Source organism: Gallus gallus, chromosome 1 (genome assembly GCF_016699485.2).
Source record: "Gallus gallus isolate bGalGal1 chromosome 1, bGalGal1.mat.broiler.GRCg7b, whole genome shotgun sequence".
In the NCBI taxonomy this organism is placed as follows: Eukaryota; Metazoa; Chordata; class Aves; order Galliformes; family Phasianidae; genus Gallus; species Gallus gallus.
Genome location: NC_052532.1, coordinates 15,069,431 through 15,083,346, shown reverse-complemented (window position 1 = coordinate 15,083,346; position 13,916 = coordinate 15,069,431). Strand labels below are relative to the sequence as shown.

Sequence of the window (13,916 nt, the reverse complement as noted above, 5' to 3'; positions counted from 1 at the left end):
AACAGAAAGCTATTGTTTGATTTAGTAAATGCTTCTTTGAAAACCCTCAAATCCTTGGCTAGTGATTTCAAAAGCTTCTTTTACTCCCCTCTATTTTCCATGGGAGGTACTTAAGTTTCCTGCTCTGCTTACCCGGGGACAGATTTGATCCGTGCCCAACACTGATCTTCAAAGCAAGCAGCCAGTCTGCATTAACTTGCAGACCTTCACCCCGACCCTCTTCCACCCCTGTCAGCGAAAGGAGAATAGTCAGCTGTTTCTCTTGGAGGCCATTTCCAACCCAAATGGGTTAGGGCATCTTAATCTCTTGTAGTAAACTCTGCATCTGTGTGGTTTTATAGTACAAATTGAATTAGTTTTTTCAATTGCTAGTTGCTGAAGTGCTCTAGTCTAGTAGGCACAGCATTTAAAAGGAGCTTACAGGACTTTGTTTTTCCCTATTCCAAATGAATGACATTAAGTAAAGCCATGTAAGGCCATCCATCACTCGCAACTGAATAATACCTAAAAGACTTATGCATCCCTGGGTGTATCTGTGTGTTCCTTGTTTTTCTTGGGGGAAAAAAAAAGATAACCAGACGTGCTAACATTAGCCATGGTAAAGCTACTTGAGTGCTATGTCAGAGTAATGAGCGTGCTGGTTAAACCAAACTCTCCAGAGCGCAGCTGAACTCTGAAGGGGTTGACTTAACCTGTTGCAGTACACCAGAAGCAAAACTGCTGTAGCAGAGTGAATCCTTAGCAGGCACACGGTGACCATAGGAATATCTGGACATTAATGAACAAGGTGGTAGAGAAGCAAGAACTGTGGCTACAGGTAATGCTAGGGTATTTTCACCAAAAAATGGCTGGACATGGCATGTTGGATCGTTCTGGCATGGCATTCACTTCACATCTAGGAATCAAGGGGTCTCCTGTTTTGATTTCAGTGACAGTGGTGATCAAATATCACACAAATCCTTTTTCTGTGCATGTGGAATAGCCAGAGCCCAGGAGACAGACTTGTTTAGCTTGGAGAGGAGAAGGCTCTGGGACCTCATTGTGGCCTTCCAGTGTATGGAAGAAGTGTATAAACAGGAGGAGGAATGACTGTTTACATGGGTTGACAGCGATAGGACAAGGGGGAATGGTTTTAAACTAAGACAGGGGAGGTTTAGGTTAGATATTAAGAGGAAGCTTTTCACACAGAGGGTGGTGACGCACTGGAACAGGTTGCCCAAGGAGGCTGTGGGTGCCCCATCCCTGGAGGCATTCAAGGCCAGGCTGGATGTGGCTCTGGGCAGCCTGGTCTGGTGGTTGGTGTCCCTGCACATAGCAGGGGGGTTGAAACTCGATGATCACTGTGGTCCTTTTCAACCCAGGCCATTCTATGATTCTATGCTAGCAGAGTTGGAGATGGTAGAGGTACTGTTCCATGGGGCCTCGGAGAGCAGAAGAGCTCTTATAGACTTCTGTCTGGCTAAATATCGTTATTAATGCAGTGTCTAGAAATTGGGCTCCAACATCTGATAGAGGTGCCCAGAGTCTGGCTGGTGAGGAACAGAGCTGGTTCCATCATGACTGGGCACTTCAGTAAGGCCATCCAGGCTCTGAAAGAGTCACTCGTGTGAGAATCTCAGAAATGTCACAGTCAGTGCCGCAGTACGGAGCTGTCCGTGGGCTGTAGCTGTAGACCATACCACAAATGTAGGAACACATCCAAAAGTGTCCAAAACAGCAAGAAAATAATGTACCAGAATCTCCCTATTCCGGTGCTGAGGGAGACTTTTCTTGTTTCCCTTTACCTGATTTAAAAATCAAGATAAAGTTACCATCGGTCTTACCTTTATTTTCAAAGCTGGTGTAGTCCTGTGCATTGGTAGTGTACTGGGTAGGTTGTAAAGAAGGGGAAGTCCAACACTTTTGAAAGCTATTTAGTACACGTCACAGTCACACAGCTGAACTCAGGCAAAGCCAGCAGTGCCCATTCTGCCCTTGGTGAGGAATCCTAAATGGAGAAATAACCCATAGTTGTGTTTCTGTTCACCTTGTGCAATTTTCTTGTGAGTCCCACAAAGCTTGGTTTGGACATTCCATAGAATTCAGGAGATGTGATGATCTTCCAAGTGCTGTGCTGTATTTAGAACAAATGACTCTTCGCTATTTATTGTCTCCTCTCCCAGCAGGCAGTTGTAGAGTTTGAGCTGTAGCTTTGTGAACGTGTCAGTGCTTAATATCTCCCTCCTCACGCTCAGCATTTTCTGGCTCCAGAGATCTTGTAATCCACATTACCATGTAAACGTTACTAAAGCCGTATCAACCGCCTTTCCTGAACATGCAGGTATTCAGGAGTAGAATTACCAACATTTATTCATTAATTTACTTATTCCACTTTAAGCTTTTTCAATCCACACATAAACACAGCGATCTGATTTTCCAGCAGCACGTATTCGGGTAACTCGATCAGATCCCTGAGAAAAGCCACATGCCGTTTCGCCTCTTTCTGTGCAGTGGAATGTGGACAATTCATCATTCTACCCAGAGCCTTATTAGCTGTCAGAAGGGTTAACTGACCTCCTGCAAACAGGAACTTGCCAGTTTGCCTGCGGGGAACATATCCCATAGCAGGCTGACTGCTTAAGCACTTTCGATGTAAAGTAAAAACAATCTCTTGTGTAGGGCTATAATTCAAAGAACAAAGGACCATTTTGCTCAATTGTGCAGGCAGGAGAAGTTATTTTTGTCTCTTGCCTATCATATTCACATTGTACAAGAAAGTCATTTTGCTGAGGACTGATTTGTTCTGCTGAGGCTCTTTGTGCCGTTCTTGAACTGAAGACCACCACTGTGTTTTGAGTTGGAGCCAACAATGCCCAATCTTGAAAACGGCTTTGTTGTGCCCTTTTTCAAAGGGCCACGCGCTTGGGGTGCATGAATTCATTTATGGACCATTTTGAGCCATGAGTCCCCTTCAGGGATGCCTGGTAAATGGATGCTTAAGTGAAGGCTTTTATCAGGTATTGCAGTCCTGGAACATGTGCTTGACCTGCTTCAGCTTTACAGTGCCATGATGGCAGGTAGATGACCTGCATATTTTCAGAGCCTCTTTTTATTCCTTGTGGCATCCCTTTGCTGAGAGCTTTGCAGGCTGGTAGTTTCCTCTGCCACTGCCTGTGTAATTAAGGAGGAGAGTGCAAGCAGCAGCTCTGCTGCATGGAAACTGCCTCTGCTCTGTGTGCAGAGCGTGCTTTCAGAAGTGACCATGCATCAGAAAGTGAGCAGAGCAACTCCTCGTCAGACAAGTTAGTGCTGAAGAAGTGCATTATTCTTCTAAAAGCTTGTTAGAAAGGGTGTTGCCCAAATCTCATCGCTTGAATTTATCACTCATCGTGTGAATTCATTTACAAAGAATCTGTTAATGGGCCTGATTCCACCTGGAGGGTGACCAGCAGTGTGCAGCAGGCTGGCAGCACCCATGCTGGAGCAGGCTCCCGTCCTCCCCCTGGGCAGGAAATATATACAATATACATCATTTTACATCTTTCTGCTCTGCTTCTCCCTGCCTGATTTTTACCCATCTCTGTGTAGGCAGAACATCAGCGCTGTGCCAGATGCCAGGCCCTCAGTGCTGCGCCCCAGTCCCCACACATCCCACCCCCCAAATATTTCCAAGTGTCTGAGAGTGTACTCAAAGCCAGGCCCCAGCCTTTGTGCTCTGTGCTGTGCATGGATTGGTCCTGGTCTTCTCTGAAGTCACCTCAGCTTTTAGGACCCACAGTGTCTTGTGGAAGGGAGCTCTGCAGCTCAGCTCACCACTATAACTGGTTATCTGCTGTTTTCTGTGGGAGGTGCAGGGGAGGGTGTTTGTTTCTCAGTGTGTGGCATTCCTCAGTTACCCCCTGCTGCTGTGCTGGGAGAGACAGTGACCATTTGTTCCTCGTTCACCTTTTCCATTTCGGTCACGTTAAACCTTCTGCTGGGTGCCTGCCTGGCATTTCTTTTCCTATCTGGGCAGCCCTGCTCTGCTTACCCTGGTAGGAGTGGAATGGGATCTTTGGGTGGCTGTCAGACGGACGCCCCAGCACTGCAGGATGTGCCCACCCTCAGCACGTTGTTGGGCCATTTCTGATGTGTGCGGATGGGGCGCTCCCATCCTGCCCCGGCGCTTCTGCCCTCCTGTCACTGCCTCCAGCTCAGCCCCGGTTCTCCATACCCAAGCAGACACAGCCACAATCAGCTGATAATAACCCACAGACCACCTCTGTCCTCGTTTCACCGTTCTGTTCCATCTGCTTTTATGTTCCTCGGCCCTCACAGTGCCCTTTTCTCCTTCCAGCGTGCGACTGCAACCCCCGTGGCATCCAGACCCCGCAGTGCGACCGTGCCACAGGGCAGTGCATCTGCAACGAGGGGGTGGAAGGGCCGCGCTGCGACAAGTGCTCGCGGGGCTACTCGGGCTTCTTCCCCGACTGCGTGCCCTGCCACCAGTGCTTCGCCCTCTGGGATGTCATCGTCGGCGAGCTGACCAACCGCACCCAGCAGTTCCTGGATAGGGCAAACGCCCTGAAAATCACGGGGGTCATCGGCCCCTACCAGCAGACGCTCAGCACCCTGGAGGAGAAGCTGGGGGAAATCAAAGCCATCATCGCTCAAAACCCAGCCGCCGAGCCACTGAAGAACATTGGGAATCTCTTCGAGGAAGCAGAGTGAGTACGGTTGCAGTTAGGTGGATAAATCCAGCTTGGGGAGGAGTGGGAACGCTGCTGGGCTGGGGCTGAGGGTGCAGGTGGAGGCCGCACGCTGGGTTAGAGGGCACCCCGGCAGGGCACGGCATGGCCCTGCTGGAGCATCTCAGCGTGCTACCAAGTCCCCATCCCATGAGCAGAAACCAGGCCGGGGAGACAGGAGCAGCACAGACTGCACTGGGCAGCTAATTACCAGCTGCTAATTAGCACCGAGCTGCTCACGCTTGCTTTGCACTCCCCTCGGGGCAAAGGACAACCACTGCTATTGTGTGAGAGAATGAAGAGGGGAGAGATTAAATTCCTGGATTTCCGCCTGCAGCCGATGGGTTGGAAACTTCGGGCTTCTTTCTGCACTCGGAGCTTGAGGTGGGGGGAGCAGCTGCTCGGTCACAGCACTTGTTTCCATTCTGCTCAGGGTCAGAGCCTGTATTTTGCTTTAGAGCTGAGCATACTGAAGAAGGGGGTTGTGCTCTCACAGATGGGGCAGTTGTGCAACTGCTAGAGCTTTGTTTGTGCATTGTCCGGGGACTGCACAAAGCAAGTGGGAGAGGATCAAAGCACAAATGTCTCAATTAGGGACTGGCTTGTGCCCCGCAACCCCCTCTTCAGCTGGAGAGCCCCACAGGGCTGCTGCTGCTGTGTTTGGGCTCTGTGTGCTGAGGGAGCACCTGTGGAGCTGCTGTTCTCTAACCAGTGTAGTAGAGCTCCTCTCTGGCTGTACAGAGAAGGAAGTATTGGATTTTGAAGAGCTGCTGGCAAACAGCAGCCTGCTAAGCTGTTGGGGGGGATGGAAACTGATCACGGAGATTAAATACTGCCCAGTTCTCTCAGCATGAGGAATTGCCGGGTGTGGTGGGATCGCCATGGATGGGAACAGTTTCCTGTGCCCAGCTCCGTTCTGTAGCAGCTCTGCCTTGTATCCTGCGGTTGTCTTTCCTTTTAGGGTTATCCCAGCAGCTGAAGCTTTCTCCTGCGTGCACTAAGGCCATGCAGGAGGTTCTCCTTAGCCCCAGAGAATGGCTGATGGGAAGGGATCTTTACAGAGGAGCTAAAAGAATCCATTGTATTAAAACCAAGCCATCTAACTGTTTCCTTCCCCCCCCTTCCTGAAGTTCAGATCTGTCCCATGAGTTCACAGTAATCCAAACTGCATTTTTAGCTGTGTGGGGGGGGGTGAAGCAAATTATGTATGGATCATAGTAGTCAACTCTGACCTATGCAGTTGCCATGGTACAAGAGCATTACACCAGTCCTCTGGAATCTGGCTCCAGTTAATCTTACACAAAGCAGCTGTTTTCTGAGCAATTTGGTGCTTTGAGTTTATAAACGTGCTGTAGATTAAAAAGTAGTTTTGTGTGATAAAGGAAACAAAGCAGCATTCTAGGTAGGCATGCTGTTACAAATCACGGCTCTGCCGAGGGAGGCCGGGCCCTGCCGTGGGAGCAGCACGGCATGGTTCTAACCATTGCTGAGCTGAACTGAGCCCTTCCTCTGCCCCCATTAAGTGCTGCTCCTCTGTTCTGCAGCAAGCTGACAGCTGATGTTACCGTTAAGATAGCGGACATAGAAGCAAGCCTCTCAACCTTAGCAGAGAAGAGCAATAGCACCGATGCTGACCTGAGCGCGTTGGAGACAGATGCCAAAAGCCTGGATCGTGTTGTGAAGGAGCTGGCAGAACAGCTCGAGTTCATCAAGATCTCTGATGTTCGGGGTGAGTGTCACACGGAGGGGGAGAAAGCAGCGGGGTGGCTGAAGATTTAATTAGTGCATGGTTTAAAATCCCAGGTTAATCTTTTAACATGTAATGAAACTCAGATCTTAGAGGGCAGCTTCTCACTGTGCATTAGCAGAGTTGCTGATGCAGCAGAGGTTCTGTTTTGCCCCCTCGCCCCTTCCCTCTCTCCCTCTGTGCATTGCAATACCAGCTCAAGTTCCTGGGGCACGAGAACTTTAGAGACTTTAAGACTTCAATTAAATACACTTTAGGTGGGGGCACAACAGTTGGAAGTGAAGCAGATTCCAGGATACACCTGCACCTTTCGGTTGCTTTGCCCAGGCTGTTAAATTCTGTTTGAAAAACTCCTGGGCCCTTCATGATAGGAGCGCACCGCGAAGCCCAGCTCTGCCCAGGAGAGCAAACCTTTGCGCCCACCGGGATGGCGCCGTGCCAGGCTTCAGTCAAGGTCAGAGTTTGCTGAGAGAGGCAGGCCACTGAATTCTGGGGAAGTTTTGAAAGCTGACCTAATTCCGACTTAAAGTATAGTATTTATTAATTAATTTCCTGCTTTGCAGGAAGTCTGAGGTTGTTTCCAATGAATGTAGGGTTTCACAGAATGAGGCAAAAAGGTTGTAGGAACTGGGGAGTCCCTGACTTGTGGAGGAGAGTGTGGCTGCTCCTGTGGGGTCCCTTGCGCCCTCCCAGGGCCTCTCCACCAGTTGTCCAAAATGAGCACTTCCATAAATCAGTCTTTCATCAGGAAGTTGTTTCTTGGGAGAGCTCTGACCAGCTTCCAAGCAGTGACTCCATACACCAGACATCCATGTGGCAACAAGAACCAACGGCGTATGCAGATCCTTAGAAAATGGAACTTTGCCCTATGAACCTAAAAGGTTGAGTCTCCATTCACCCTCCTGGCAGAGTTAATTCAGTTCCTGTGTCAGAGAACCGCTTAACTTGAAAACCAGCAAACCTGACACATTTTCAACCAAAAAAAACCTGAGTATTCAAACAACAGAACAAATTTTGTCATCCTTACAATTGCATGGAGTGCAGCTAAAGAGGCTGTTGTTTGCTTTGTCTTGATGCTAACCCAGATGTGCCATCCGCCAGCCTCCGCGATTTAAATTACTCGGTGTTACTTAACAGATTTCTGAGCGGCTCTGTCTGATTTCTGCAGGAGCCTTGGACAGCATCACCAAGTATTTCCAGATGTCCCTGGAGGCAGAGGAAAGGGTCAATGCTTCCACTGTCCACCCCGACAGCGCCGTGGAGCTGTCAGCGCAGACACGGCAGGAAGTGGAAGACTTAATCAATGAGAAGGAGGCCCAGTTCAAGGCTAAGCAAGAGGAGCAGTCGCGCCTCCTGGATGAACTCGCTGGCAAGCTGCAGAGCCTGGATCTCGCCGAAGCATCAGCAAAGGTATTTGGCTGAGAATTGCTGGGATAAAACCTACAGCAAAAAGTTGGGTTTGTGAAGAAGCAACAGGCAGGGAGAAGCTGTTTAGAGCTGGACAGTAGGAAATACAGTTTGTTCCTACAAAAAAGCACACTTCATTGATGATGTGCGGGCTCCGAGACACCTACAGGTTTTCAGGCATCAGCCCTTCATGTTGTTCTCCCTGTTGCTTCTAGAAACTGAGCCCTGACAGCACCTCTTCATCACATCCTAAGCCAAATTCCTTTGCTGTGGGCAGAGCTCTCAAGTGCAGCAAAATTTAGTGAGTCCACTGGACCGAGAGCCGACCTCTTAAATCTCAGTTAACATGCTTGCTTTTCCTGGGCTGCTTTGTTCTTGCAGCATTTCAGAGTCCCATACCTGTGCGGCGCTCATGCTCACGCTGCCCTCCTTGGTATTGCCACACTCCCATCCTTCTGCTTGAAACAAGGCAGAATTTAAAGGGAGCTGGAGTCAAAAGGGCACGGTCCCTGTTGAAGCTGCCTGCTCATCTGTAAATACGATCAAGGGTGGTTTTCTCTGGGGGCGAGGCAGGGTGTTCCTTCAGCTTCCCTTTGAAGGCAGCCGATTGCATTCAGAGAACAATCCCACTTGAAGTTCCACAGAAGGGAGAGCTCATTAACTCCTCTGGGCAAGGCTGGGCCTGCGGGAGAGGATGAGGTCTTCACACAGTGAATTGTCCCCGGTCCTTTACAATGACAACCACCCACCCCAGTCCTCTGTCTCCTTTTTCTTGGGGAGAGAAGAAAGAGGCATCTTTTTGTTTAGTTTCCCTGCCCCTGCATTCCTGCCTAATGTGTTCTTGAGGACCGAAAATCTTGGTTAGATGTTATCAGAGCAGTAAACACTGAGTTAGTTGCTTGGAGGTGTAATCATGGGATGCAGAAACAAAATCTTTTTGCTTTCTAGCTACTGCTGGGTTGTGTGCCAAGCAGGTAAGAGGGAATCCATTACACTTCACAGGAGCCAGCTGCAGCTAACTTGGCACAGCCCCTTGGTGTTCCCAGAGAGATTCTTGGCTTAAAGTACATCAGCTAGTGACTATCCTTTGGCATAAGGAGCGGGGTGGAAAGCGAAAAGAACCTCACAGGAGGAAAGGATTTTCCATCTGGCTAAAACAACTTCTAATGATTTCATTGTCCAGTTGACCACAACAGTGGATAAGCTCAGTAAAAATTGCCAATTAAAGTAGTTTTACTTAAAAAAAAAGCAGCAACAAAGTTGGTCTCTTCCGATTTCATTGTCACAAATTGGAAAGCAGTGTGACAGAACAAACATTCGATGGAAGGGAAGGGGACAGTTTTTCAAGAGAGGTGAAGAAGTTTCCTGTTCAGTATTTTATTTGTTTTCCTTTGCTCTCCCCCAGGCAGCAAAGGAAAAGAGCTTATCTTGTGCAGAACATATTCTTCTTTTTTAAAAAAGCTGCTTGGGTTAGCTAGTGTTTCCTCCAACAGTAACAAGACTGGCTTCCAACAGAAGGAATACAGGCAGTAGTAGCTTCCAGCTTGTAAACCAGAGCCTAAAGGCAGCTTTCTGGTGAAGCTGACAGTCAGGAAAAGCAGACAATGAAGGCACAGCTGCCCTCAAGCTACTCCAGCAGCTGGGAGCTGGCTTGTTGCAATCAAGTTAAAGGCAGGGAGTTGTGGAAAGGTCATAGAAGGACTACCATCATGCTGGTATGGACCTGATGCAGGAACCGTCTGCTCTGCTTCAGCATCATTTGCTATCATCGAATATCCCAAGTTGGGAGGGACCCATAAAGATGGTCAAACGTCTCAAGTTGTGCTGTGGTATTTAGGATGCCATCCCCCTCACAGCTCAGCAATAAAAATACAGGCTGTGATCACTGCCCTTGTCTCATTCCCAGATGTGTGGCACTCCAGTGGGAGCCTCTTGTGCTGAGTCGGAGTGTGGAGGACTGCACTGCCGGACTGCTGCAGGGCAGAGAAAGTGTGGAGGACCTGGCTGTGATGGGCTGGTCACTGTCGCTCACACCGCGTGGCAGAAGGCCATGGACTTCGACAGAGACATCCTCAGTGCGTTGGCAGAAGTTGAGCAACTCTCCAGAATGGTAATCCATAAATCCATTGTTGCAATAAAAAAGAAAAAAGAAATCTTAGTGGTAACCCAAGTTTAGACACTAACTGGCAAAGTATGTGCCTGGCTTACTTCACAATCCTCCTTTCTAGTTGCGTAACATCAAACTTGTGAAGATACTCAGACTTCAGCTTGCTCAAGTCAAGTTTCATGCGTTACTCCAAACATGAGCAGGAGTTGTTTAAACTAGCATTGGTGGTGTGGATCACAGCCAGCTTTTAAAAGTGTTCTGTGAGTTTTATGAGAAGAGGCATTTCTCATTACTGTTACCTCTGACTCCAACTGAATTTTTGTTGTAAATCAGGCCTGAAAGCATACGCAAATATGCAGTCAAGCCCTCTACTTTCTTCTCTTCAGGTTTCTGAAGCAAAGCAGAGAGCTGATGAAGCCAAACAGAATGCACAAGAAGTTCTGCTCAAAACCAACGCTACAAAAGAACAAGTGGACAGAAGCAATGAAGATCTGAGAAATCTTATTAAGCAGATCAGAGACTTCCTCATGCGTAAAAACCTTAAACTCACGTTCTCTCTTTTACCTCTGCATCTGTGAAAACTCTTTTTTGGCATCATTCTCCAGGGGGTAACATAATAGTCATCATCCTCCCCTGGCTCTTTTCAGCCAGATTTAGTGGGTATGATGAAATCTGGGAATGAGAAAACCAAGACAATTGGAAAGAAAGGCTGATCTGTAGTCCATTGTTTCGTTCCTTTCAGCTGGGTCCATTGTACTTCTCTAACTTGCCAAGTCTGTTCCTAAATTCTGGCCAGAATGGCACAGTGCTGTTAAAGGGGAGGACAATCACAGTTAGAAACTGTGAGGTTATCTCCATGCAAGAAAACAGGTAAAGGTTAAATGAGGGCCCTTTTCGTTGTTGAGTGGCAGCATGGCAAACCCACTCCTTCTCTGAGAATACTGTTAGCACAAATACATTTATGTGCAGCTGTTGGCTTCCCTTCCTCTGGGCTCACAGCCCACCCCAGCCCCAGCATGGGGTAGTTAATCACTGAGATCAGCAAAAGGCTTCCAAGAGAATGATGCTAGCAGGGCTTTCGTGCCTGCTGGGCCTCTCCTTAGAGAGAAGTGTCACCCTAAGGAAACAGTTTTAATACCCTGATGTGCTGCAGTCTGGAGAAGAAAGTTTTTTCCATGATTTTGCTTCTTGAGGGAGCAGGTGGACAAGAATGTTGAATACTGAGAGCTGACAGCAGAAAGCTTTGACTCACCCTTGTGTCATTTCTGCCCATCTGTAGAAGACAGCGCTGACCTGGACAGCATTGAGGCAGTGGCTAATGAAGTGCTGAACATGGAGATGCCCAGCACCCCCGAGCAGCTGCAAGCCCTAACAGAAGACATCCGTGAACGCGTGGAAAGCCTTTCTGATGTCGAGGTCATTCTGCAGCAGAGTGCTGGAGACATTGCCAGAGCAGAAATGCTACTGGAGGAAGCTAAGAAAGCAAGGTATGCAACCTCATTTTGTATTAGGTATTTACAGTCACTGAGAACTGGAATGAGACTTCCATTTCACTCTTCCAGGGAACGCAGTTTACCTTACCACAAAGCAGATACCCCTTTCCTTCACTATCAGGCAAAAATAGCCCTTTGCAGTGTATGACCATTGCAAAGTAAAAGCACTTTTATTGCTAACCTAGTTTTGCTCCACAGCAAAGGTGCAACAGACGTTAAAGTCACTGCAGACATGGTGAAAGCAGCACTAGAAGAAGCTGAAAAGGCTCAAGATGCAGCTGAAAAAGCCATAAAACAAGCTGATGAAGATATTAAAGGAACTCAAGACCTGCTGACCTCAGTAAGTTATTTCCAAGTACTCTTTAAGATGCAGAAACAGGAATACATCTGATATTCAGAAACCAACATAAGGATGTCTGAGGAAGGCTACACTTAAAATGAGTCTAAACTATTCTGGCCTTTATTATATAAACATCTGAGTCAGAATATGACATAACTAGAGGCCTACATGCTCTTCAAGAAAAAAGGCTTTTCTCACCCCATATCGTGCACCACTGAAGTTACATGAGTAGGATCATAGCAGGTGTGCCAAGGTCTCTATGAAGTCATACATATCAGTCCCTTGGCAGCAGTGTATTGGCATAACAGCGCTATCTAGCAGTGCCATTCACTGCAGCAGGAGAAAACTGATGATAGATAGAAGTGGTAATTGCTGTAATTGTGACAGATGATGTATTTTCAGGCTTTAACTCATAATTCTCATGAGACCATAGTGCTAACTCTACCCCTTCAGTTTGGCCAGCTTAAGAGATGGACAACTTCAGACATTTAGCGCTATCCTTTGATAATGACTGTTTGCAGATTGAGCAACTTTCGAACGTATAATGCAATCAAGGCTTTCTTAATGAAGCTCCCTAACACTTCTGAAGACCTCACTGTAGGTCACCTTACAGCAGCGGGCTCTTTCACCCCAATTGCAATTGTACATTTTTAACAAAATGAAACACGTTAAGTATCAGATCTATTGCTGTGACCTAATGGGTTGATCAGAACTCACTCAGAAAGCTTGTATCATATTCAGAGTCTTTTGAAAGTGTATCATTGTCCCTATCTCTGTTAGATTCAATCTGAAAATGCAGCATCTGAAGAAACACTGAACAATGCCACTTTACGTCTGTTTGCGCTTGAGAGGAGTGTTGAAGACCTTAAGCAAAAGGCTGCTACAAATTCAGAAAATGTGGGCAACATAGAAGAAAAAATCATTTCTGCAAAACAAAATGCTGAAGAAGTTAAACAGGTGAGAAGTTTGGGAAAGATACTAAAGGAGAGCCAACAAAACTCACCCTGGGGTTGGGTAGATGAACACTACTGGATTCCTTCAGTCCACTTAGTTTATTGGCTAAGTGCTGGTGACAAAAAACAGTGCCTAATGCACTTGCTGAAGTATTCTTTACTCAATCTGTTACTAAATGTAAAGAGAGAGAAGCATTAGGAAGTTGTCAGGTTCAAAAATAGTTGCAGGAAATATGCCTCACTGCCACACATCAGCCTTTCGCAGATTTGTTTCTGTCCCTCAGCTTCACTGTCTGCCACAGCTCAACTGGCAATTTTATTTTCCATCTGTATTTGTTTCTATAGTGATGTTCAGGCCAAACAAACCCTAGTTGGGCATATACAGAACCAAGTGGCAAGAATAAATCCTTAGCTCAGTATAAAACTAGTCTCATTTCTAAATATCAGAGATGCAGAATTCACTCCAACCATATGGCCTAATTCCCAGTGTCTGCTATACACCTTCGTAATACCAAAAGAATGTTCATTAACAAAACAATTGACAAATCTGCCAAAGGAAGTTTTCATTGCTCCAGTCTTTTGGCTGGAATTAGCCCATCGGTCTCAAGAGACGTTTTCTGCTAAGAGGGATGTATTATCCGTCAAACAATTATTTCCAAGCACTAAGTAGTATTTCAGGTGGTTATCAGATCCCAGAGGGTTCAAGTACTGCTGCAGACTGTTAACTTGCTTACTAGTTGAATTCATTTGTGCTGTAGCACTCCTTAACCTCACAGGGAAAAAGCACAGCTGAGAAGTGAACCTGATGTCTTCTCCAGCACCCTTACCTTCGAGAGCCATGCAGCTGTTCTTATTGAAAAGGCAGCAGTGTTGTTCCTCCTCCACTGCTCCGCTGTGTTAGGGGCTGTGACTTCCCAAGTTCCAGAATTGGGTAACTGCAGTCCATGCTGAGTGTTAGAGCTGTAGGACAGCCACAGATGTGTAAGAGGGCACTGATGAATCTTCGCACCCACTCTTCAAATCTTGAATATGAAACAGGAAATCCCTCGACCCTGTTGTTGCTTTTGTTACCCGAGCTGACACTGTGCTCTCTTTAGCCCGGATATTGAGCAACTCCTCCTGCATTGTCTTTTGAGTGGCTCCATCTTGTGTTTCTATCTGGA

General features: G+C 47.2%; 1 protein-coding gene and 1 long non-coding RNA gene across 3 annotated transcripts in view; one reads left to right on the top strand and one right to left on the bottom strand.

Moving 5' to 3' along the window:
* The window catches only part of LAMB1 (laminin subunit beta 1), a 40,976-nt gene that overhangs the window by 25,543 nt on the left and 1,517 nt on the right, over positions 1 to 13,916 (top strand). For both annotated transcript variants that reach the window (NM_001396477.2, XM_046924255.1), the window contains 8 exons: positions 4,316 to 4,685; positions 6,251 to 6,435; positions 7,622 to 7,863; positions 9,767 to 9,970; positions 10,354 to 10,498; positions 11,247 to 11,454; positions 11,659 to 11,800; positions 12,581 to 12,757. In NM_001396477.2, coding sequence (NP_001383406.2) covers positions 4,316 to 4,685; positions 6,251 to 6,435; positions 7,622 to 7,863; positions 9,767 to 9,970; positions 10,354 to 10,498; positions 11,247 to 11,454; positions 11,659 to 11,800; positions 12,581 to 12,757 — 1,673 coding nt within the window. The remainder of the gene's footprint in view (positions 1 to 4,315; positions 4,686 to 6,250; positions 6,436 to 7,621; positions 7,864 to 9,766; positions 9,971 to 10,353; positions 10,499 to 11,246; positions 11,455 to 11,658; positions 11,801 to 12,580; positions 12,758 to 13,916) is intronic.
* On the bottom strand, positions 6,970 to 13,837 carry LOC121108798. The gene is made up of 2 exons (XR_005843449.2): positions 13,581 to 13,837; positions 6,970 to 12,925 (listed from the first exon to the last, which is right to left on the bottom strand). It is a non-coding gene; the product is annotated as an uncharacterized LOC121108798 (long non-coding RNA).